At 40.0% G+C, this 25,779-nt stretch overlaps 2 protein-coding genes across 2 annotated transcripts; both read right to left on the reverse strand.

The window, feature by feature from the left end:
- Positions 1–4,535: 4,535 nt before the first annotated feature.
- fam167b (family with sequence similarity 167 member B) lies at positions 4,536–11,261 on the reverse strand. Its single transcript, XM_053633592.1, has 2 exons — positions 10,876–11,261; positions 4,536–9,144 (listed from the first exon to the last, which is right to left on the reverse strand). The coding sequence occupies exons 1-2, from the start codon at positions 11,131–11,133 to the stop codon at positions 8,881–8,883; spliced, it is 522 nt and encodes a 173-aa protein (XP_053489567.1). The 5' UTR covers positions 11,134–11,261; the 3' UTR covers positions 4,536–8,880.
- Positions 11,262–15,955: 4,694 nt separating this feature from the next.
- Positions 15,956–16,651, reverse strand: LOC128612823 (macrophage mannose receptor 1-like). The gene is made up of 2 exons (XM_053633254.1): positions 16,192–16,651; positions 15,956–16,092 (listed from the first exon to the last, which is right to left on the reverse strand). Coding segments are annotated over exons 1-2 (366 nt in total). The 5' UTR covers positions 16,557–16,651; the 3' UTR covers positions 15,956–16,091.
- Positions 16,652–25,779: the final 9,128 nt, after the last annotated feature.

The raw sequence follows: 25,779 nt of genomic DNA on the forward strand, positions 1-25,779 counted from the left end.
ATGGAGTTTATCCTACTTTCACACATTCTGTGTGTGTGTGTGTGTGTGTGTGTTGTAGTGATGTCTTAAAATCGAATAGAACTCAATTGGGGGAGGGGGGGGGGGTGCAACATCGGTTTAGTGGTTACGTTAACTTTCAGACGCCCTCATCCAGAGCGACTTACATTTATCTCATTTATATAACTGAGCATGTTACGCATATGGTTAAGGCCCACAACCTTTGAATTCACGGCCTTCCGATTATGAGTCCGACGTCTTAACCACTGAGCTACCACTGACACTGGTTAGCACGTTTGCCATGCACTTCCGGGCTGGAATCCTGTCTTTGCTCTGTGTGCGTGGAGTTTGCGTGTTCTCCCCATGCTTCGGGGGTTTCCTCCGGGCACTCTGGTTTCCTCCCCCAGGCCAAAGACATGCGTTGTAGGCTGATGGGTACTTGTAGTGTGTGACTGTGCCCTGCGATGGGTTGGCACACCGTCTAGGGTCTCCCCATCTTCTGCCCGAGTTCCCTGGGACAGGCTCCAGACTCCCACATGACTCTGTGTAGGATATGTGGAGCGGAAAATGGGTGGGAATTAAATTGAAAAAACACCTTGGTTGGGACACCAGTCCATCACAATGCATCTCACACACACACACACACACATTCGCACCTAGGGACAATTTAGCATAGCTAATACACCTACCTGCATGCTTTTTTTTATTTTGGGAGGTGGGAGGAAACCAGACAACCCAGAGGAAACTCACACAGACACGGGGAGAATAAGCGCAACTCAAAACAGACAGAAAACCGAGCCGAGCTCAGGATCGAACACTCTATATAGCTATTTAACACAATAACTGCCTCTCAATAGGCCCGATTGACTTTTTTCCCAGAAAATTTTTCAATCAAGAGTATTAGAAGTGTAGAAAGAGTCCAAACTCCTAGGACATGAATCATGAACTCATGACAACTGATTCAAAGTGAAAATCAATCAGTATACGAGAAGGGGATGAGTTTCGTGTAACTGTGTGGCCATGACATCGTCTGTGACATTTTTTTATTTTAAATCCACAGCTGTAAAAATAAGAACAAATATCCTCCCTCGCTTGTCTGGAGGACGTCACAGCATCATTCTAATGGCAAATTCTCCTTACATCATTCAATACATCTGTCTTAAGTGATCCGTCACTGCTCACACCGCAGCGCTGTAGAATTCTGGACTCTGATTGGTCAGAAGATGTTGATTCATTGAAATCACTGGTTTAAATTAACGCGCTCGTTCGAATGCGTTATGGTTTCTATAGTAACAGCTCGTTCACAGGGACGTGTGTGACAGACGTTGGTGTGTAAGGAGATGTTTATGGAAGGGGTCTCCAGTGTCGTAAAGCTTCGTAAAGCTGAAACTTGACATTTCCCGACACCTTCAGGGCAGAGAGAAAAAAGAGAGAGAGAGAGAGACGAACAGGAACTATACGAGGAATAAAACACTTCAGGACGTGCTGTTGTAGGAAGCTAATCAACTTCGGAGGGTAACAGGAGCTCTGCTTTATCACACCACCCTGTCATTGATTATTCTCATATAACTCTCTCACTCTTGCTCTCTCTCTCTCTCTCTCTCTCTCTCTGTCTCTCTATCTCTCTCTGTCTCTCTCTCTCTCTCTATCTCTCTCTGTCTCTCTCTCTCTCTCTATCTCTCTCTGTCTCTCTCTCTATCTCTCTCGCCACATTCTGCAGACGTTGCATGCCTCTTGCAGGAAGTCGACTAGCTCACTTGCAGGAAATTAGCGACATGCTCCAGCATTCGATGCTCAAACCTGGTCCACCACGTTTCACTCTAACACCACACCGACTCAGTGAGCTCGTGACTGTTGCACTGTGGTTAACAGACCTGCATTTTTGTGGTGCTCATTGAACTGAAAGTGGGTGTGGGTTTGAACTGCACTCTATATTCAAGATCTCTAAACAATGGCAGATTGGTTTATTGATTTAAAGGGCATGGTGAGTTAAAGAGAGAGGTCAGAACGTGCACACACACACACACACACACACACACACACACATTATGAAGCATGGGTTTACCTGCATAGTCCACGTTTACAGATCCTGAGATTACATCATTCATTTGATTAGAAATGTATGCACAATGACATGTTTGTAGATCCTCCTGGCCTTCATTTGTCCATTACAGTCAAAAACCAAAAACCATTACAGTCAAAGACTGAGTGGGAATTCCAGTGTGGAATTTTGGGAACTTCCTCTGACCAAACCCGTAAGTGTAGAAACTTCAATTTCAGTTAAAGATCAGGTCGATACACCGTACAGTATGCTAGCGTTTGCTAATGTTAGCTAACGTTAAATGAATTGAACACTAACAAGCTACGCCAATAACAAGCTTCGTCATCTTCTCTATCTTGTAGCTATTTTTCTATCATTTATCCGTTTATTTTTTGCTCTTCATCATGAAACCTTAGCATAACATCAGCAAGAGGTAGTTAGCAAAGAGTTAGCAATGCTAACGTGTTACCATGATACAAAAGGACAAAAGGAATGGATTCATTCAAACAAAACAACAACAACAACAACAACAACAACAACAACAATAATAATAATAATAATAATAATAAGCAATAGCAGTGTTTTAAAGTCTTGAGACATTATTTTCATCCCAGACGAGGTGCCGTGTTCGAAGGCTATTTTTATATCGCGCACTCGAGTTTCTGTGTCCGCTCTAAATATGACATCAAATCTAGAGACAAGGTACTGGGTGTTTTCACACTTCCTGGCCACAAAGCCATATCAACCAAAATGTTTACTTATGTAAAAGTACAATTACTAATCTGAATAAAACCTCTGGCAAAAGTGATCCATTATTGTAGCTATGTGATTTTATTTTTTTTATTTATTTATTTTTTTTACGTGATTCATTTTATTTTTTACATAACATTCATGCACACGATTCATTAAACACAACACACATTTTTTTACATGATTAGTTTACCTTCACATGTAATTTCTACACATTCATTTATTTTCACGTGATTTTATTCACACCAATTATTTATTTATACATGATTTTTACACGTTCATTTATTTTCACACACATTTTTTTTCTGCTTTTTTTACGCAGTTGCGTTTTGATTTTTATGTCATTCATTTATTTCCCCTGTATATTTGCACGTGATTCATTTACTTCACATATGATTTTTAAACAAGATGCACTTATGTTCATGTGCATTGTAAATGAATCGTTTAACTTGAATGAGGGGATTAATTTACGACTTTACTCACAGCTAGTATATAACTGGATGATGTGGTTTTGGTGGTTAAATTCAACATTTCACAGGAAGTCCTTGACATTATGCAGTCTTTGTGATCTGGAACACAACGGTGTTAATGTCCTAATTTAGACCAAATGTCTGAAAATGATTGGTGTCAAAGAAAAGAAAAAAAAAATCGACTGAGACACCTGCTATTGTCACCTTTTGGCCCCCTGAGGCCAAAATAACAAGATGATATTTAAGTGATGGTCTGTATTTTGTCATAAACGCCTGGAGGGTGTGTTGATACTGAAACATATCCGTAACCCAAACCCTGGAGAGAGAAACAAGACACGCTTTCAACAAAGAAGGGCAGATCTATACAAGTTAATTTATTCACTCTGCTGTCAGTCTGAATCTCTTTCACTACACACACTTCCCCACCCTCTCTCTCTCTCTCTCTCTCTCTCTCTTTCTCTCTCTTTGTGCTCAGTTGTTATTGTTATTGTATTGTAGTCTCACACAGCCACTCTTCACTACTTCCACCCCATTCCCACACATAATCGGTCTACTATTTATATTAAATGACTGCGATATCCATTTTAAAATCCTCTGTTTATATGTTCATCTCCATGATGATGAACAGTGATGGAAAGATCGTCACCTTTTTTTGGATTCATGTTTACAAACACAAGTCATTTCTAGACATCTTGTTAGTCTCAGGGCCGAAATGCCCTGAGTGTCATCTCTGTATTATGTAAATAGAACTTAAACCTTTTTTAAAAAATGTTATTTGTGAGCTTCCCCCGAGACACATGAAGTCAAAGTGGATTAACAAATCACTGCAGTTTTTATTTGCATTTCACATACTGTACTAACTTTTGTTGTTGTTGTTTTTCTTTTGTTTTTAACCCACGATCGGATTTCCAGTGAATCCATCCATGAAGTAGTTTTACGCCAGCCAAGTTACTTTACTTTTTGAAGCAACAAATACAATTTTACATTTATATATATATATATATATATATATATATATATATATATATATATATATATATATATTGTATATATATATATATATATATATATATATTCCACATTCAACATCACTATATCATATTTCACTACATTGTCATGAATACAGACACTTATGTTGTTGTTCTTTTTGTTTGTTTGTTTGTTTGTTACAGCTTTTTGTTGATTTTCTCTTCTTGACCAATCCTAAACTGCAAACTTAAACCTGAAAAACTTTTTACAAGTGGGACAGAATTGAATCCTATCCTACAGCTGACTAGAGGCTTCATGGTCTTTCATCCATCCATCCATCTTCTATACCGCTTTATCCTCTTCAGGGTCACGGGGAACCTGGAGCCTATCCCAGGGAGCATCGGGCACAAGGCGGGGTACACCCTGGACAGGGTGCCAATCCATCGCAGGGCACAATCACATACACACTCACACACCCATTCATACACTACAGACACTTTGGACATTCCAATCAGCCTACCATGCGTGTCTTTGGACTGGGGGAGGAAACCGGAGTACCCGGAGGAAACCCCCGCAGCATGGGGAGAACATGCAAACTCCGCACACACAGGACCACGGTGGGAATCCAACCCCCGACCCTGGAGGTGTGAGGATAACGTGCTAACCACTAAGCCACCATGCACCCCATGGCCTGTCAATAGGACACAAAAAGGCTTTCTGGCAGTTTTAGGATTTGTACTCACAACCGTCCGGTCAGTCATTAGAAGATAATCAGAACCACTTGGTCAAAATGACTAATACAGATGTGAAAAAGATGGAGTAAATGTTTAATTATCTAAAGAATGGCATGTAAAATGATAAGTGTCAATATGAATACGTTTACATTTATGGCATTTGGCAAACGCCCTTATCTCTATCAATAAATATATCCTGATACTGGTTCACTAGGTCATGGACTAAGAATACCATCAATCTAAAAACTCTATTGGGGAGGTAATATAGTAGAAAAAACACACAGACAACACAATTTTGGGGCTAATTTAAGTACTTTAGGAAGAGGTGGGTCTTTAAATGTTGTTTGAAGGTGAAGTTTGTTCCATCATCTAGGTGCAAGAACAGTCAAGAGTCTTGATGAATGCCTTCCTTGTGACCTGAGAGATGGTGGGACCAGTCTAGCGGTGCTAGAGGATCGGAAGGAACGTGTTGCAGTGCGGAGTGTGATAAGGGAATACACTGTATAGCAATACACATCATGTTTTAATAGCTTGACCTGCTTCTGAGCCTATAGAGAGTAGAGTATAGAGTATTTATTAAATGAATTAATCCACATTTGCTTTGAGGACAGTTAGTACATGTTTATCAACAATGGTGCCGTTGTATTTCTTGTTTTCGTCTTGTTTGTCTGCACACACCCCAACTTGAAAAGAAGCTGGAGGTCAAAGGTCAGTGTCAGCCTAACCAAATTCCCAGCAGAGGCGGCCTGGTTTGGCTTGAATTTGAACTTTAATTTAATTTAATCCTGTAGCTTTTCTGTAGCAAAGAGAACCTTGAGGTTACGCTGAGCTTCAACACTGGAGCATTTGCAAAACCACAGACTCCTGATCTCCAAGAGCTAAAATATGGAAGCTCAGCCTGTTTGTTTTTTATGACAATTCTCTAGCTTCTGAGATCTTTTGTAAGTGTTGTGAGTATAAAGTGTTGGACATTGACGTCATTAAAGCTACAGATCTTTAGATCTTCAGAAGACTCGATCTCTTACATGGTCTGTCTGTAGCTCGTGAGATTTCTCAAAATCACGAACTGTACGGTCAGCATTATAGATTTAACCAACGAATATGTTGATGTTGATTGCTCTAAAGTAAATACTACTATTATTATTTACACATCTTACAAGTCAAAAGTAGTTGAGTGTTGATTGTCGTCCTATGCAGAAGTTAAGGAGCGCTTTATTTATGCTTTTTCCCGGTCGAAGGTTGGAATTTTTACTACCACTGCTGCATTTATCCCACATTTATTCCCAGTTTCATATTCCTGAATGAGAAATCTTTCCAAACTTTCCCCATGACGGATTCCCCATGAAATGACTTTCTATGATATGGATGCATTTATCTACAGATGGGATCATTTATATGAATCTGTGTGTATACTGGTGTACAAAAAGCTTTAGGAATTTGGGCTTCATAGTGAGTTTATTGAAAGCATGTAGTCTTTTGCACATTCAGCCGTCATTATTAACATTTTTTACATTGGCGTTTTATGGCATTTATACAACTGAGCAGTTGAGGGTTAAGGGCCTTGCTCAAGGGTCCAACAGTGGTAGCTTGGCAGTACTGGGGCTTGAGCTCATGACCTTCTGATCATTAACTCAGAGCCTTTAACCACTGAGCCACCACTGCCCATTTCCATTAACCTGGAAAGGAAAAAAATATATATTTATTTATTTTAGAACAGTTGTGGTTTTATTAACAATATGATAAACAGTTCGGCTTGTCTTTTGTCCAGCGTACAAGCTGTAACTAATCTCTCCCCATATCTGACTCTTATAGTTATTTTTGGGCTTAAGTAATGGAGTGTCCGGAATTCTGAGCAGGATTTTTGGGAAGCCGCCAGGTCGGGATGAGAAGGAAAGAGAGTGAGAATCAATCCAGCTCCACGAACGATGTCTGTTTCGACATTTCGATCTCAATGCCAACGATCACGTCCATGTCCTTCTTCATGACTGGAATTACATCGGTGTTCAGCTGATGTCAGGAGAAGCATCACTGTGTTCTTCATCATCTCAAGTGATTTTACAGGCCCATATTAGGTTTCATGGTGACAACAAAGTACATGAAGCCTGAACTTCCCTAGAGGAGTGCAGTTACAGTATAAGGAAATAACTAACGATGGGGTGTTGACTAATTTCCAAATACAGCACATCCCAAAGTGTTTTATTCGCCTTATATTACAGGAACTTGCCAACAATTACATCGGTTAAAGAAGGGTCATACTTTTTTTATTCATTTATAGTTGTGCGTTTACTGTTTGCGGCATGTCTAGGAAACAAGTTAGGTTCCTGCTATCACTTATGTTATAGCAGCTACAGTATAAACAGCTCTGCAGTGTAAACTCCTCTGTCCTAGAGGCGTCTGAAACCTCGTAAGATTACAGCTTTCCGTCTGACGGATACAGAGCGCTGACACTGAAGTCTCTTTACAGAAAGCCCATATCAATGATTACACACGGTTTACGCGAGTCCCTGTGAATGAGCTGTTACTTTAGAAATGATGACGTATCAGAGCAAGCGCTTTAATATGAACAGCTGCACTACTGTCAGAGCTGCTGTTAGAGAAATTTAATCAGCACCTTCTGACCAATCAGAAGCCAGTATTCAAAATCCCTATTGTCATGGGCCTCCTTGATCTCAGTCAAATATTTCAGGGTTTTTACCTTTTGTAGTTATGGAAATGTTAGAGACTGGGATCTTTTGCTTGACCCAAAACTACTTCGTTATTTCCGTAAACAGTGACGGTGTTATTTGTGGTCTTGCGTTCTGTTTCGGTAATGTGACATTCGAGTATTTTTGTAACAAGCCGTTGGTGTCAGTTGAACCACTAATTAACTACTTCTCTAATCTGTTTCGTTCTCGGGTCGAAATCGCCTGAACGTAACCCGTGTAATATACAGTAAGTCCTTTTTTATATGTTCAGTAGAGAAAATGAGCTAAGCGCATAAACTTTAATGCTGGAAAGAAAGAAAAAGAAGAAGAATTTTTGTATGGTTCCGCTTTAAGTAAAAAAAAAAAAAAAACATTCACACACCTTAATCGTGAATACATTTTCTACTTATATGATGTTCTTCATCGGTTCTATTGACTTTCTTAGTGTTATTTACACCCATGATGTTATGACACTCAATATTAAGGCCACATGACAGACATTGGAGTCCCAAAAGTTGAGCTCAAGAAGATTAGTGTCCACAGTCTGAGGCTTGGATTATCTTTGGTAGGCGTTATGGCTTATATCCTTGGGAATTGTGTTCTCCAGCCACCATTCGTCTTTTTTTTATTATTATTAAATTTGTTGATCCTCGTTTGCTTTGAGGACGGTTAGTACATGTTTATCAACAATGGTGCCGTTGTATTTCTTGTTTTCATCTTGTCACTCCAATTTGAAAGGAAGCTGGAGGTCAAAGGTCAGGGTCAGCCTAACCAAATTCCCAGCAGAGACGGCCTGGCAGTGCTTGAAATGTAAATTTAATTTAATTTAATCCTGTAGCTTTTCTGTAGCTTGTAATATATCTGTATTTTAAGGTCTTTATAAGGGTGTTTTAAAGGCGTCACGTTCTCTAGCAAAGAAAACCTTAAGGTTACGCTGAGCTTCAACCCTGGAACATTAGCAAAACCACAGACTCCTGATCTCCAAGAGCTAAAATATGGAAGCTCAGCCTGTTTTTTTTTTTCTTTTCTTTTACGACAATTCTGTAGCTTCTGGGATCTTTTGTATGCTGCAGACCCCATCTCAAACGCACTATGGCTTTCAGAAGTGTTGGACACTGACGTCATTAAAGCTACAGATCTTTAGATCTTCAGGAGCTGTGAACAGAAGACTCGATCTCTTACATGGTCTATTTGTAGCTCGTGAGATCGTTCGCTCTTCGAGGATCCGGAGTTGTTCAGCAGAGGGAGAAACGGCGGGCGTTGAGGTTCATCTTGGTGAGGCCGAGGTGCTTGAGCGGTGTGGACAGGGTGAAGGCGGCCTTGAGCGGCACGTCACACAGCAGGTCACACTCCTCACCGCACTCCTCCAGCTCGAACGCCGCGTCATCCAGCATCTCCCGATGTCCATCGCACACACGCTCCACCTTCAGCCGGTGCAGCTCACCACGCAGACGGATCAGCTGACGCGCCAACCGCTGGTCCTGCAGCTGCATCTCCCTCTGACACACACACACACACAGAGGGAATTTGTGTTACATATTAGTCAACGCAACTAAATTTATAAATGTATATAAACGTAAATCTATCATTTACTGTTGATGCCAAATTGATGATTCCACAAATTGATGGAATACTTTTAGACGTTTCTGATTGGCCAATTGTCATAATTAAGAGTTAACTGGGGGCGTACCTATGGCTGTACCTTTTTGCCCTTTATACCATGTAAAAATCTAAGCAACTCAGCCAAGACCTCATAAAAAATCGGAGACCTCTACAAGTCTGGTTTCCAGTTTCCAAATTGACTGAAGGTACCACAATCATCCGTTTAAACATCTATATGCCAATATAAATATCACGGGATAACACAGACACTGCATCATTCAGGTAGGAGACACAAATTAACTCCTACGAACAAACTTTGGTCCAAAAGGTTCCGCTGAACCCCAAGACAACAACAAAGGAAGTGGTGAAGTAGTTGGAGGCGTCTGGTACCAAAGTATGTACACGCACCATTTCAAGGGGCCTTTAATCACCATGGCCTGAAATGCTGTCATGGAAGGAAGAAGCCCCTACTACATGACTTGCATGTGATCACCAGCCATTTTGGAGAAGTGTTCACTGGTCAGATGGAGGAAAAATGGTGAGGGTTTTAATCTGAAGAGCACAACCCCCACTGTAATGAGTCTTTATTGATCACATATACATTACAGCACAGTGAAATTCTTTTCTTCACATATCCCAGCATGTCAGGAAGTTGAGGTCAGAGCGCAGGGTCAGCCATGATACAGTGCCACCTGGAGCAGAGAGGGTTAAGGGCCTTGCTAAAGGGCCAACAGTGGCAGCTTGGCAGTGCTGGGGCATGAACCCCCAACTTTCTTATCAGTAACTCAGAGACTTAACCGCCACGCCACCACTGCCGGTGATGGGGGTGGCAGCATCATGTTGTGGGGTGTTTTGCTGGAAAAGCGACTGGAGGAATTCACAAATAGATGACAACATAATATGTAAACAAACACACAAGACATCAACTGGAAAGTTAAAATTTGGTCAAAAATGGGTCTTCCAGCAGGACAGTGATCCCAAACATACAATACCTCCAAAGCCCTGACCTGAATCCCATAGGAAATGTGTGGACCGAACTGAAAAAGCACGTGTGAGGAACGAGGCACACAAACCTGACTGATTTACACCAGTTCTACCAGGAAGAATGAGCAAACATTCCAGCAATGTATCGCGAGAAGTTTGTGAAAGGCTACAAAAAGCAATTCCAACAAATACTAACAACGCGTGTGTGTAAACATCTGAGCCACTGAAAATCTGATATAGTAAATACAATCTGAAATACACAGATCAGAGATCTTATGGGAATAGCAGTTAAAAATTAGTGACCCTCAGTGACTTAGCACAGGAAATGTACGGTGTCATGGAATGTGTGAGTGAAGAGATGTGAAAAATTGAGCTTGAATGACTAAGTATATGTAGAAATTAAGAATGATTACATTTGTTAATTATATACATAACATTATATATTATTCTCAAGGAACGTTGCATATATATAATAAATAAATAAATAAATATATTGAATATTTAATCATTTGTTTGATCATAATGATAGTAATGCTTTACATAAAATACTATAAATAATAAATGTATCATCATCATCATCATCAAGAATAAGAATAAGAATCATAATAATAATAATACAGAAGCCTCAGGGTTTATTTCCTCACCAGTTCGCTTCGGAGCCACTGCAGCGCGTCGTCCATGGACCGGAAGCCGCAGATGTCTCGTGGGCCGTCGCGGTCCTCGCGCTCTGCGGTTACGGTCGCTTCGCGCGCGTCTCGGCAGCCGTTCCACGGTCCGCTGCGCACGCGCTCCTGCCACTCCAGGTAAGAGGGTCTGCGCGTCTGCAGCTTCAGCTTCTCGGTGAGCGCCTTCACGCTGTCCAGGTCCTCCTCCGAGCTCTCCTCCGGCTCCTTACTGTCCATCTCCGAGCCTCTGAGTGCGCGCGCGTAACGGAGACGAGTCTGGTCTCAACACGAGCGCGGAAAATATTTATAGCGCGAGAGCAAGCGCAGTGTGTGTGTGTGTGTGTGTGTGTGTGACCGCCCACATGCCACTGGGAGAGGAGTACTGTACTGTAGGTGTTGCGGCTCATGATCACTTATTCCCACGTGAGAGAGGAATGCAGGGCTGCAGCGATACATCGTCTGCGACTTGATATCACGAGTTCTTCGATATTGTCGTTTCAGTCCAAATTATATAATCACGAACAAAGCCGTGCTTTATCCCACAGCGCTGTTGAGTTCTGGATTGTGATTGGTCCGAAGGTGTTGATTAAGTTTCTATAACAGCAGCTCTGACAGTAGTGCAGCTGGAAATCGCAGGTTTAGCCTATGTTGATGTGCTGTTATTGTTTTAAATACATTATCGTTTCTATGGTAACAGCTCATTTACAGTGATTTGTACACTCATGGCACGTGCTCCATAAATACACGGTTTTAAAAAAAAACCCCACTGCTGATCGCTGATACGGTGACGTGTTCTGTAACGAGACGTTTATGGAAGGAGTCTCCAGTGTCAGAGGTAAAGCTGTAACTTGAAGTTTTCTGACATTTTCAGGACAGAGGAGTTTACACTGTAGTTTCACAGTAATATGATTTTTGTTGTTCTATAAACCTCGAGAGAGAATTTTTTTTAATAGGCTGCTGAGGGAACAACTGTTAGCCTACAGCTGCTATAACATAAGCGAGAACAGGAACTAACTTTTGTTTAATGGATGTTTCACAACACTGACTGTAACCATAAATTGATCAATATTGGCTCAACTGAACAGTATCCTACTATTACATCTTTAGATTAGATTAGATTAAAGTGATGGTATTAATATTTAGAGTTAACAGGAAAGGAGCATTTCATCATTTCTACATGAGTTGTGGTTCTCGGGTCTGTTTCTTGTTCTATGTAGAAACACCAGGAGGTTTTATTTCCTAATGGCTCCATCTGCTGGTCAAAATGTGGACCTACAGGACAGCAGACACGGCGGAGAAAGAGTTTAAATTATTCAGGTTTAATTATTTTTTAAACAAACTATGATTACAGTAGAGTTGCAACTAGCTATTATTTTCATAATCAATTAGTTGGCCGATTAAATTTTTTTTTTTTTTGGAGGGGGCGGGGGGCCTTTCTATACCATTTTTTCGTTTCCACAAACTGAGTGTTACAAATATAAACTTCAGACTAAAACTTTACACAACTGTTTGTCTAATTATATAAGACTGAAAAGAACCCAATACACACAGACACACATTAGAATATACAGTGTATTATTCATTTAGGACTGTAGTTTAATTCAATAATTAATAATAAATTAATAATAAAAACTCCCTTTCACTGCACCTTGTGGTTTCTGTTACTCACTGCTTTTAGGCATATTGTTTTACTTTTGATCATAGTGTTCTAATTAGACATTACAGATCTTATTCGCGCTCCCACTGCGAGTGAGGAGCAACGCGGCCTCGATACTAACACATCACTTCTGTTACAATAAACGTTACAGAAATTACACTGCACAAACTTAAATTAAAGTAAACCTTTTAAGCAACTCGCACCAGTTTCCCCTGCCCCTTGCACACACCGGAGCATTTTGGATACAAACACAAGTTTGTGTTCGTGCATCACTGCTTGTGTCGTGCTTCAGTGCTACACAAACGCCGCTTTATAAAGTTTGATCTTCTTCAGGGTGTTTAATATAAAATGCCCCCCTGCCTTAGAGGACTTGGAGGTCACACACTTTCTTCCTCAGTCCCGTGATGATTACGCCTCTGTCTGATGTCTGATGGTGATTGGGGTCATGTCGGGAATAAAAGGTAACGTTGATGCAAACAGTAAACTGAAGAAAGTCATGACTCTGGGTATCTGCTAAAGCTAGTGGCATCACATTACGTGCGTATGACATCATGCGCCACTGATTGGGAAACAGCTTATAATTCCGTTTAATAAAATACTAACGTGAGACGATATTACCTTTCTCAAATTCATACACTAGACCAGAAGTTCTCAACCTTTCGTGAGATCTGGACTCCAATGTTGTATATAAAATAGACATGAAATAAACACGAGGGAGACCTGGTATGAGTAATATGTAATCTTATTGAGAATTCACTGGGCTGGTGGACTGTATGAACGGATGCTCACCTAAGACACAACACACAGATAAGCAAGGCGCAGGGGGATAACAATACATGTATTTGATTAAGTGCGGCAGGCCTCAGAGCGTAGGTGGAGTACGTCTGCACGCAGGCAGAAGGTCAACTAAGAGACACACACACACACAGAGAGAGAGGCCTATGCAGCCACACACACACACACACATGAAAGGAATGCAAAATATTATAAGGAGATATTATAAGGATAATAAAAGGAGTATAAGTATTACAAGGATATTATAAGGTTATTATAAGGTATAGAGTAAAGTAAAGGGGGGAAAATATATATAAGCGTTATAAACAGAAAATGTAGAACAAAATATGAAAGAAACCACATTAGAAAACAGGAATGTAGAACAAACGAAAGAAATTTACTCCTAAGTGTGTGAAGGTGTTACGCCACGGCCAGCAGATGGCACTGCGGCACGGCTTCTGACTGGTCACGTTTGCTATTTAAACCCCTCGTGTGACTGCGCACTGGGCGCAGTATTATAGTTGGGATAGTTTGTATGGTTTGTACCAAACGTCTGATGTGTTTCCCGTTTGTGTTTGATCACGATAGTGAATGCGTTAGCATGCTGAGCGGTCTGGTTTCATGCCACGATACCAGTTTCTCGTTTTCCTGGTGAAGACCGCGTTTCCTGTGTTTGTTTGTCTACTGTTAATAAAGACTTTGACCTGCACCTGCATCCGCCTCCAGTACCAATTCGTAACAGAAGGTGTGAAGAATCCTCTGCTCACGATAGACTAGTCAGGACTGACATTGACACAGGTTATTTTTTAAGGATGAAATGTGACGGGCCAATTATCATGGTATTGGAGCTGGGCTACACCTGCTAGATAACTGTCCCTGGGAACGGCGAAGGCCGCAAGATAACCGTCTATGAGAACGGCACACTCCGTGGGAACAAGGTCTCTCAAAATTGTTGATTCGCGTACGTAATGGTATTAATGGGAAAGCTTTTTCTAAACATATAGGGTTTAGAAAACTGTATGAATAAGGGAGCGTCAGCTCTGGATGTTAGATCACTTTTGAGACTCTCAACGGTGTGGATCTTGTGTGGTGGAACGGAACAATAAAACTTGGGCATTGCTTTTCCTCACTCTCTGGTTCCGTGTGGTGCTTTACTCTGCACCCGGGCAATTGGTTGTAAGTATACTTGATTTTGTAAATAACTTATAATAGTAACTGTGTAGTGGTCAGAATTTTAGCCCACACCAAGCATATTTTGAACAATCCACAAGGACCCCCTCACTCCACAACAATTATAGGCTATATATTTAAGTCATTTCTATATATGTTACTTTATTTTATTAATATTTAACATTAATAATATTAACATTGGACATTTAAAATTGAATCAAAACATTTCAAGATTTTATTTTTTACATTTTATTGTTGGTGTGACATTTAATTTGACTCTCTGACTTATCTTTTGTTTATTTTATCCTTCTTCTACCGCTCTCTACCGCTCAGGTTTTAGCAAATTATCATTTCATTTGTAAATAAATTAAAAATAAATCCATCAAATGAAGCTCAGCTAACGTGATATTTGTGAATGCATGCGAATTGATACATTTTGTGAACCAAATTGATTCATTTTAAAACATCTCATTTGAATTTGTTTTGATGCATTTAACAAAAATATATTTTTTTAAAAAATTTAAACTTTCTTACGGACCCCTGCAATTACACTACTGACCACTAGGGGTCCGCGGAAACTCTGCACTAGACGGTAGAGTACACAATGTGTAGTGTAAATGTACAATTCATCATTTGGGACACATCTATATTTATTTGCTCTCTGGTGCGTGACCGACTAATCGATAAGGAGATTCGTTGACAACGATTTTCATACTCGATTATTATCGATTAGTTGTTGCAGCTCTAGATTACAACATTTGTATTTAAATCATGTTTAAATAATACACGTTGATTTTGCTCATCTTTGATTTGATCTCAGTCTGGGGTGCAGCTAAGGGGTTGACTTTTGGGTTTGAGCCTCCTGAAATATTTTATAGCAGTTCCAAATGGGTATTTTGTTGGTGGTTAACATCAACACACACACACACACACACACACACACACAGAACAGATGATTATATATGTTTAAAATCACATGTTTTACATATTGAAGTGCCCTAACTGCTATATAGTGAGAAACAAAATTATCCATCTTATTTAGTCATTTTCAATGACATTGTCATATTTCCCACAGCTATTAAAGATGGTGCTAATGCCATGTGCAGTTCAGAATAACTTGGCTTCATACTCCAGCACTCTCCAGTCAAGAGAGCGGTTGTGCAATATGTCTTCACTTCTACAACATGCAAGTAAGAATTTAATTCAATTTCATGACAAAACTTTAAACTTCACCATTTTATTTAATGTTTATTATCATTACAGTGGAGGATAAAATACAAATATCCTTTCATGAACTTGGAAAAGCTTATAACATATCATATCTTATAGCATGTAGTATATCATACCTATGGGCAAAGGTTACAGTATGCCTTACAGTGGATTAAAATAAAATAAAAACACATCTACTAAATAAAACTATTTACTGTAACATAATTTAGCAGTTAAAGATAGTATTGGAGTAAATATTGAGTACTGGAGTAACAATTCTAGAGAAATAATTCAGAATAGAATATTATATGCTGTTTCATTGATATTCGTCTCGTGTCTCGTGCCGGTCTTCATTGCAGTGAACCTCTTCATCTTATAAATGAATTCTATGGAGATACATTTTTATTGGTTTTCCATTTGATTTTGATGTACTTAGTTAAAGAACATTATTGAGCAGATATTAGATGTCGAGTCGAGACACTTACCAAATGTAGTGGTAGCAAATGAAGTTCATTTTCTCCTCGCAGTCTCTGTTCTCCCAGACACCATCTCTAATGTTTCTCGCTCCACACCGGTAAGGCCAGGCAGGGCATGAAGGCATTGAAGTCAGGCTTGGCATATAATCCTGGTTCACCCAGAACCATGAGCCATCCATGAAGCGTAGACCGGTCCAGAAAGTGGGAGTGAGAATTTCCATACTCCTGTTCTTGGCCAGAAAGTGATCAATCTCCGTGGTGAGACTTACCAGGTCAATATAGTGCGTTCTGCAGTGCACCAGAGCCTCGTGCCAGTTCTTCATCTCCTGCACCACGATCATCTGAGGTGCCCAAGTGTAGCAGAAAAAGTTCATAGTTTTTGTACAATTTTCATTTTCCCACTTACTCTTAGTAAACACACAGTCTTCAGTGCCAACATTGTCAGATTGCCCATTGTTCCACTTATTGAAGTTCAGTACTGTTCCATCAGACCACTGTGTAAACGCTTGCTCACTTTTATTTTTTCTAAGGCCGATCCAGGAATTGCTAGCATTCAGAGTACTGGTTTGATTTGCGAAAATGTCGAATTCCCATTCTGTGTCAAAAATTGCCAGATCTACATAATTAGCTCTGCAGTGCGTCTGAGCATCAGTCCAGGACAAAGGTGTATCGCAGTAAATGTATTGTCTCCAGGACAGACCTGTGGCTGCATCTGTTAGAGCCAGCAGCAGGAGGAAGGACAGAACAGCCATCTTCCCTCACCGTGGTGTGTTTGAGCTCAGCTCTGATGATTCTACAGGAATTAAATTACCGGTGACAGCAGCACACAAATGAAAACGCAAAACCAAATTCCCAAACTGAGGGAGAGGACAATGCAAATTTTATGTAAGTGCAGAACGCACGTGATTTGGATTTCTTTACCCTAAAAAACACTTCAGTACATTTTTCCCTTTTATTATGAAATGAAAAAAATATTTAATGTAAAAAAGAAGAAGAAGAAGAAATGAGATGAAAGGGTTTAAATAACCCCTGAATAAATAAATCCTTTATTTGCATGGGCGCATGCAGTAAAATTGTGAACAGATCACAGCTTCGTCAACTTGCATGGCTTTTCCATCGATAATGAACAGAATAAAATGATTAGAAAGGACAAAATTTGAGTTATCTCATGCAGGTGAAGTGCGTGTGTGTAATGTCGTAGCGTTTCACTGATGCTGACTGACGTTAAACTGATTCTAGTTTCACGAAGTCACACGGATCCTTCAAATATCGGTTACCAAGGCGACCTGTACAAACATTGCTTGCGTTTGCCTGGTCAAAGCTCACCAGGGTAAGCTTATTTTAAAGAACTTAAATACCATCAATTCAGTTTGTGAAAATAATTTCTGCTTCTGAGATGGTTCAGCTAAATAAAATGTTATACATGCAGAATAATTAATGACGATGACCCATTAGAGTACACAGTGGAGATAAAATGGCAGGTTTTTGTGATGTAAAAAAATTTAAAAAATAAAATAAAGACACCAAGTAAATCATATCAGAACATATTTGGGAGATTGGATGTTTTTAAAAATATATATTTTTGGTGAGATTGTTGTGACATGTAGGGAGCAACCTGTACTTGCCAGAAATTGCTGCAATTATTTTAATGTTCCTGTAGGCCTCTTGGCAGCCTCCCTGACCAGTTTTCTCCTGAACTTCTCATCAATTTTAGAGGGACGTCCTGTTCTTAGTAGTGTCACTGTCGTGCCGTATTTTCACCACTTGTTGATTATTGTCTTTGGGTATATATCTAATGCCTTGGAAAAAAATTTATAATCCTCTCTTGATTGAAATTTTTCAACAATGAGATCCCGAAGCATGGCTTTTCTAGCTGGATGTTACCAAGAAGATGACAGGAGAATCCTATAGGACAAGCTGGACTTTATTTGGGGTTAATCAGTCACTTTAATTGATAGCAGGTGTACATTAATTAGTATTTTACTCCCAAATATAAAAGGGTGTGCACACTTATGCAAGCTGAGAATTGGAAGTTTTGGGTTTTTCTTAGTCCGTCCCCCCGTTCCCCCCCCCCCCCCCCCGAAAATAACATTTCTGGGTGTTTGTCACTCGATATTTATATCATGTAATTTCACAGTAAAGGTGAAAAAACGTTCTGACATGATTTAACTTAACTTTTCTCTCTTTTTTTTTTTACATCACAAAAACCTGCCGTTTTAACAGGGGTGTGTAGACTTTTTATATATGTCAAGTCAAAGCACATTTAAAAACAGCAAATGATGAACAAAATCCTGTACAAAAGTGCAAATAAATTCACCCAAGTTAATAAAATAATATTTAGAAACTAACCTGAAAAAATATACAAGAAGAAGAAGAAGAATTAGAAGACAGATAAGATACAAAACTGCATGAAGTTAAAATTAAATTAAATGAATGAAAAATAGAGAAAAAGCACACCACTGCATCACCATGCACCAAACATCTTACAGCTATAGGCATAGGCCAAAGAGAAAGCATGAGTTTTTAAATGGAACTTAAATATGCTGAGATTTGTGGAAGACCTGAATGAGATTGGGATTTCATCACAGATGAAATGAAGGCATGGCAAACAATCTCCAAATCCTTAAATGTGAGGAACTTGTGATTGGTTCTAAGTCGGAAAAAGCTTGTACAGAAAACAGATTTAATTTGCTTGTAAAATTTTAAGCATCGTAAGATGTTGTCAGAGTCACCGGGTGTAGGGCTTGGCTGTTTTGGATGTGGGGTTTTTGTTTGTGTTTGGTTAGTCGGTGAGTAAGGGAAGCGCTTGTCTTTTGTTTGTCTTTATGTTAATTGGTAGGTAAGGCAGCATCTGTCTGTACAGGTAATATCGGGCTTTTGTTCGTTATTGTGGCGTTGGCTGGCCTGATGTTTTCCAGTGACTGTAAATATCCATATTGCATAATATATATTTCATAAACCACAGAATTCTTGACAGTGTCCTTTTGTCCGTCCACTTTTTTTCCTCAGTCAAACCAATTCCGTTATCGTCCCCAACCCTAGACTGAGGAGACAAAGTTGTTAACAAGCTGTTTAAAGAAACTAGAAGGTCCAAACAAAATTCACTACTATCCAATGTTTAATATCCCTCAGGCAATCACAGTGAAACATTACAGAGCCATTATTACCAGGGTTAAGTGTGAGGTACAACTGTGTATCATCAGCGTAGAAATGATAGGAGATATTACACTTCTGAAGGATGTGATCTAATGGAAACAAATATAAAGAGACTATTTAGGAGGCTCGTGGTTACAAAGTGAGACATTGGATCTCATAGCATTAATCATTACTAACAAAGAAAGCAAGAAAATACTTAAAAGGTTGTGCTTTTTACTTTACTAGCTTTTTACTAGCATCACGTTACCGCTAGCCTTGTTTACATTTCACATTTATCTCATTTACCGCTGTTTTTTAAAGCAAATATGTCGGTTGTTTTTCTGCTTTTGAGTGCAGATGAGGACTCACTCGAGCTGCACATGGTGCTGCTGGAACTGGAGGATGTAGAGAAACAGATCCACGGCCTACTCGACAAGCAGGCCCAGCTGCTGGAGCGAAGAACTGCGCTGGAAACATTTTGTGCTTCCGCCTACACATCCAAGGTAAGCACGCAGCATGGTATTACCACTCCCAGCCCCTCTACGCCATGTGTTTCTCTGTGCAGCGACCGTGCACCCAAGACTTTTCCAGCCGAGGTCTCCCTCATGCCGGTGCCGACTCACCACGGACCTTGGGTGCACCAGCAGCGAAAGGTGTGAGCCATGCCCCGGTCCAGGCGAGGACCTCTCCACCTCCGGTGTTCGAGATCTCAACCAGGAACCGCTTCGCCCCTCTCCTTCAGACCAGACCAAACGCTGTGATCGTCGGGGACTCCATTGTGCAAAACGTCTGTGTCGCTTCAACAAAGGATAAGGTGCACACACATTGTGATTCTGGTGCTCGTGTCCTTGATGTCACTGCGCAGGTATCCGGGATCCTGAAGAAGTACGAGCGCATTGGAGCAGTCGTGCTGCACGCAGGGGCAAACGACATCAGGCTGCGGCAGACGAAGGTTCTGAAGAGGGACTTCACCAGCCTGATCGAGACGGTACGAGGCAGATCACAAACCACGAAGATCATCGTCTCTGGACCTCTTCCCACCTACAGACGTGGAGCTGAAAAGTTCAGTAGACTTTTTGCTTTGAATGACTGGTTAGTTTCTTGGTGTAATGAACAGAATCTGCTGTTTGTTAATAACTGGAATCTGTTCTGGGAGCGTCCTAGGTTGTTTCGTCCTGATGGCCTGCACCCCAACAGCCTCGGAGCGGAACTGCTGTCAGACAACATCTCCAAGGCGCTACACACCAAGTGACTGCCTACCGTAAGTACATCTTCCTATAATAACAACGTTCATCATAAGCAATGTTCAATTAATAGTTCAACACTTGTAGTACATACTATAGAGACTGTGTCTGTTCCCTGAGCTATACAAATACATAGAAAATTTCAGAAAGTTTGTTTTAGTAACCTAATTAACATAAAATTAGATCATACTGAATGCACATCCAGCACCTTTAATCTGAAGCTAGGACTATTAAACATTAGATCTCTTGCGTCTAAGGCTCTTATTGTTAACGAAATCATCACTGATCAGGAATGTAATTTAATGTGTTTAACGGAAACTTGGATTAAACCAAACGAGTACATAGCAATAAATGAAGCCAGTCCTCCTGGATACAGTTATGTACATCAGCCTCGTTCAACTGGTAGAGGAGGAGGTGTTGGTCTCATCCATAGTCAAAATCTAGGCGTCAAAAACCTCGTCATAAATTCAACTCTTTTGAAGTTCTTCATACCAGTATAACTTATGTAGCCACAAAAAATAAGTTAATTCCTCTAATTATTATTTACAGACCCCCAGGGCCATATACTGAATTTCTTAGTGAATTTGCAGACTTTATCTCAAACCTGGTTGTTTCTGTAGATAAAGTATTAATTGTCGGTGATTTTAATATTCATTTTGATAACCCAGAAGACCCTCTGAGAACAGCGGTTGTGTCCATCTTAGATTCAGTGGGGATTAAGCAGAGCGTAATCGGACCTACTCATAATGGTGGTCACACTCTTGACCTCATACTAACATACGGATTAAATATAGAAAATATTTTCATTTTTCCGCAGTCTGAAGTTGTCTTAGACCATTATCTTATCTCGTTCATAATACGCACTGATCATAATATTTGCACCTCGCCTCGCTACCACGTAAAACGTACTTTCACATCAGCTACTGCCTTATGAACAACTTCCCAGAGACATCAATTAGATTTGGATCACCGTCTGATCCGATAGAACTCGATCAGGTGACTGAATGCTTAGAGTCAGCACTCCGCTACACGCTAGATAGAGTGGCTCCACTCAAAAGGAAAATAATTACAGAGAAAAAACTAGCACCCTGGTATAACGAACAAACGTGTACCTTAAAACAGACCACTTGACAATTAGAATGTAAATGGTGTCAAACCAAATTGGTAATATTTCAAACAGCATGGAAGGAGGGTCTACTGAACTATAGACAATCTCTTAACGATGCTAGAAAAGTCTCTCTCTCCACCTTAATAGGAGATAACAAAAACAATTCTAGATTTCTATTCAACACAGTAGCAAAATTAACTAGGAATAAAACCACTACAGAAAGACGCACTCAATCACAATCATTACATAGCAGCGAAGATTTCATGAAATTTTTCATTGGTAAGATTGAAAATATTAGATGTAAGATTCAGGCTATTAAGTTAAAACCAGACAGTATTATAACTAACCCTGAAGATGATAATATAGCAATATCAGATCAACGATTAGAATGTTTTACTCCCCTTAGAGAGACCGAACTAGCTACATTAATCTCTTCAGCGAATTCATCAACTTGTATACTAGATCCTTTACCTACATGTTTCTTTAAACAGCTTTGTCCTGGAGTAATTGAACCACTTTTAAATATAATCAATTCTTCCCTTAGCACTGGCTATGTACCTAAATCACTTAAATTAGCAGTTACTAAAAAACTGACCTTGACCCCTCTCAACTGTCCAGCTATAGACCTATATCAAATCTCCCCTTCACCTCCAAGATCTTAGAAAATGTTTTAGCACAGCAGTTATTCTCATACTTACAGAGGAACAACATTCATTAAATGTATCAGTCAGGATTTAGACCTCATCATAGCACAGAGACAGCATTAGTTAAAGTAGTAAACGACCTTCTACTGACCTCTGATCAGGGTTGTGTCTCGCTGCTTTTGTTACTTGACCTTAGTGCAGCTTGTGATACTGTAGATCATACTATTCTCCTTGATAGATTAGAAAATGTTGTTGGCATTAAGGGAACAGTCCTCTCCTGGCTCAGGTCTTATCTGACCGATCGTTATCAGTTCATAGATGTAAATGGAGACTTCTCCACACATACCAAGGTTAAATTTGGTGTTCCACAAGGTTCTGTTTTAGGCCCACTGCTTTTTGCTTTACATATGCTACCTCTAGGTCAAATTATTTGTAAACATGGAACTAGCTTCCACTGTTATGCTGATGATACACAGCTGTATGTTTCAGCGAAGCCAGAGGACAGACAGCAGCTTAATAAAGTTGAGCATTGTGTAAAGGACATTAGACGTTGGATGCTTATTAACTTCCTTTTACTCAATTCTGATAAGACAGAAGTATTTGTATTAGGACCACATGTAGCTAGAAGTAATCTTTCTGATCTCACAGTAACTCTGGATGGACTTTCTGTGTCATCATGTGTAGCAGTAAAAGACCTTGGAGTGATTATTGACTCCAGTCTATCATTTGACTCTCATGTAGATAATATTACTAGGATAGTCTTCTTTCATCTCAAGAATATTTCTAAGATAAGAAATATATTGTCACTACATGATGCAGAAATATTAGTTCATGCTTTCGTCACCTCTAGATTAGATTACTGTAATGCCTTACTGTCTGGATGTTCCAGTAGGAGCATAAACAAACTCCAGTTAGTCCAGAATGCAGCTGCTAGAGTCCTGACTAGAACCAGAAGATACGACCACATCACCCCGATCTTATCCACACTGCATTGGCTCCCAGTGAAATCAAGAAAGAATGGAAAAAGATTGTATTGCTAAGTCAAGACGCTCCAAACTGATTGAATGCTGTGATCAAATATAAAGGTGCTTCAAATAGGTATTAGTTAGGGGTGTGCACACTTATGCAACCAGGGTATTGTACTTTTTTGTTTTTCATTTTTTCCCCTCCTAAAATGATTATTATTGTCTTTCACCTTACTTAATACGTTTAGATTTCATAATAAAGATACAAAAGGTTCTGACATGATTTATCTTGGTTTAATTTTTTTTACATCACAAAAACCTGCCCTTTTAACAGGGGTGTGTAGACTTTTTATATCCACTATAGCCTTTGGGCACTAGATGGAGATATTCTACCTTTGTGCTTCCATCCCCCTGCCCCCACCTGCCCCCACCTGACTTGTTAACCTTTGTAAAGGTTTTCACCTCCCCCTGATTTGCTAGATTATTTATAGCCTCCATTTCCTTGTTCATTGCTGAGTCCTCGTGTTTCTCATGTGAGTGCCACTGTCTTTGCTCTTTTCACTAAGTGCTTTATCTTAGGGATGGAAAATGAAACCTCATGAAGCTCTGAGGCTTTCCCCTGACTGTTCCACGGAAAGATTCAAAGCTTCGAGAGTGTCGAAAACAGCGCCATCTGGTGGTTAGTGAAAAAAATAACGACGTCAAAAGCCTGTGGAAGAAACTCCATTGGATGAAGCAGCCCAGGGGCGTAGCCATCATTTCAGTTGGGAGGTAGGACAAAATGTTAAGGGTATTCTTTTTTTCTGACCTTTGTCTAGAATCTGAGAACAGATCATATTTAGGTTTTCACATAAATAAATAAATAAATAAATAAAATAAAGTGCAGAATTAGGCTGATTCCCATTGATTATACCTGTACAACAAACAAAATTAAAATGATGGAAACATCTTATAAGAAGTATGAAGCACTGAAAACCCAAGAGCTCAGTCCTGAGACTCACTAACACACTAACCAGTAACACACAGCAGACTCAGACCAGTGTATTCAGAGTCCACCAGATTACTGAGCAGATGAGAAGAGCGTATGTGGAACAGTGGGACAGTAAGACTCAGACCCAGTCCAGATTACACTGCTGTCGGCCCTAAACAGTTCACTGTCAGATATAAAGCAGACACAGATCCTGACCAAGTACAGTACAAAGGTTGACACAGGAGAAACTGGAACAGAAGAGAACCTGGAATTCAGAACATGTCACACAGGAGGACCTGGAACACGCATATTCCACCTTCACCTTGACTTTGTTAGACCCTTTAAAATCAACACTGCATCAGCTGACCCCACTCCATTAAGTTTGCCTTTACCTGAAATCCAGATTGCCATTTTTGCCTGCCCAAACCAATAATTAAGTAACACACAGATCTCTTTTCTGTTTTTGTTATACTTTGGCCCATAAATAAAGAGCATGGGTGAAAACACTTCTCCTAAAGTCCTACACCACTCTTCTATTTGAGAAAACAAGGCTTGGAGTTTCACACAGTGGAGAAATAAATGCAGAACAGTTTCTGCTATATCACACAAAGAGTGTTTCTAAACTTTGACCGGTTTTTATGTTTATAATATATAAAACCTGGTCATTCAGGTACTCACTCAGTTGACTCCATTTTATTGCTGCTTAATGTTGCTGAGCTTAGACCTGACCAGTTGAAGCAACCTCAGATCATAACACTTCCTCCACAGGCTTGTACAGTAGGCATTATGAATGAAGCGTGCATCACTTTATGTTCTTCCCTTCTTACCCTGACACACCCATCGCTTTAGAATAGGGTAAATCTGGACTCATCAGACCACAGGACCTTTTTCCATTGCTCCACAGTCCAATCTTTATGCTTCCTAGCAAATTGAAATATTTTTTTTCTGATGAGCCTCACACTGATTAGGCCACACAGCTGTTTAGCCCCAGTCCTCTAAGTTCTCGTCGCACGTATCCCAGTTCCAGGGATTTCAGCAATCTCCTTAGCTGTTTACTTTGCTTACTTTGTTTGACGCAGGCCAATAATTTGCCCCGTCTGAAACACTTTTATAACCATCATCTTTCCACGACCATGGAATACGTCTTCCGACATGGCTGCTTAAGAAATGAGAAGCTGCATCAGTTAGGGTTAAAAGAATTATTACCAGCTGAAACACATTAATCACTGCAGTGATCCATTCATAGGCTCTTAAGCATTTGCTTATTTAAGGAATAAATAAATCCTCTATTTGCATGGGCGTATGCAGTAAAATTGTAAACAAATCATAACTTTGTCAAGTCAAGTGGCTTTATTGTCATTTCAACCACATACAAATGGTAAGTGGTCTGCACTTTAAACTTAGTTCTACAAAGTGCTTTACACTGGTTATCATTCACATATTCACACACTCGTAGCAGAGCTGCCATGCAAGGCACTAGCATGAAATCGGGAGTAACTTGGGGTTCAGTGTCTTGCCCAAGGACACTCCG

The sequence above is a fragment of the Ictalurus furcatus genome, chromosome 9, assembly GCF_023375685.1.
Source record: "Ictalurus furcatus strain D&B chromosome 9, Billie_1.0, whole genome shotgun sequence".
Classification (NCBI taxonomy): Eukaryota; Metazoa; Chordata; class Actinopteri; order Siluriformes; family Ictaluridae; genus Ictalurus; species Ictalurus furcatus.

Bases quoted from the DNA above. Each gene is read 5' to 3' on its own strand.
- LOC128612823 (XM_053633254.1), bottom strand. From the start codon at position 16,556: ATGAACTTTTTCTGCTACACTTGGGCACCTCAGATGATCGTGGTGCAG.
- fam167b (XM_053633592.1), bottom strand. From the start codon at position 11,133: ATGGACAGTAAGGAGCCGGAGGAGAGCTCGGAGGAGGACCTGGACAGC. The intron at 9,145-10,875 runs GTGAGGAAATAA...TGTGTGTGTCAG, and splicing joins AGTGGCTCCGAAGCGAACTG to AGGGAGATGCAGCTGCAGGA.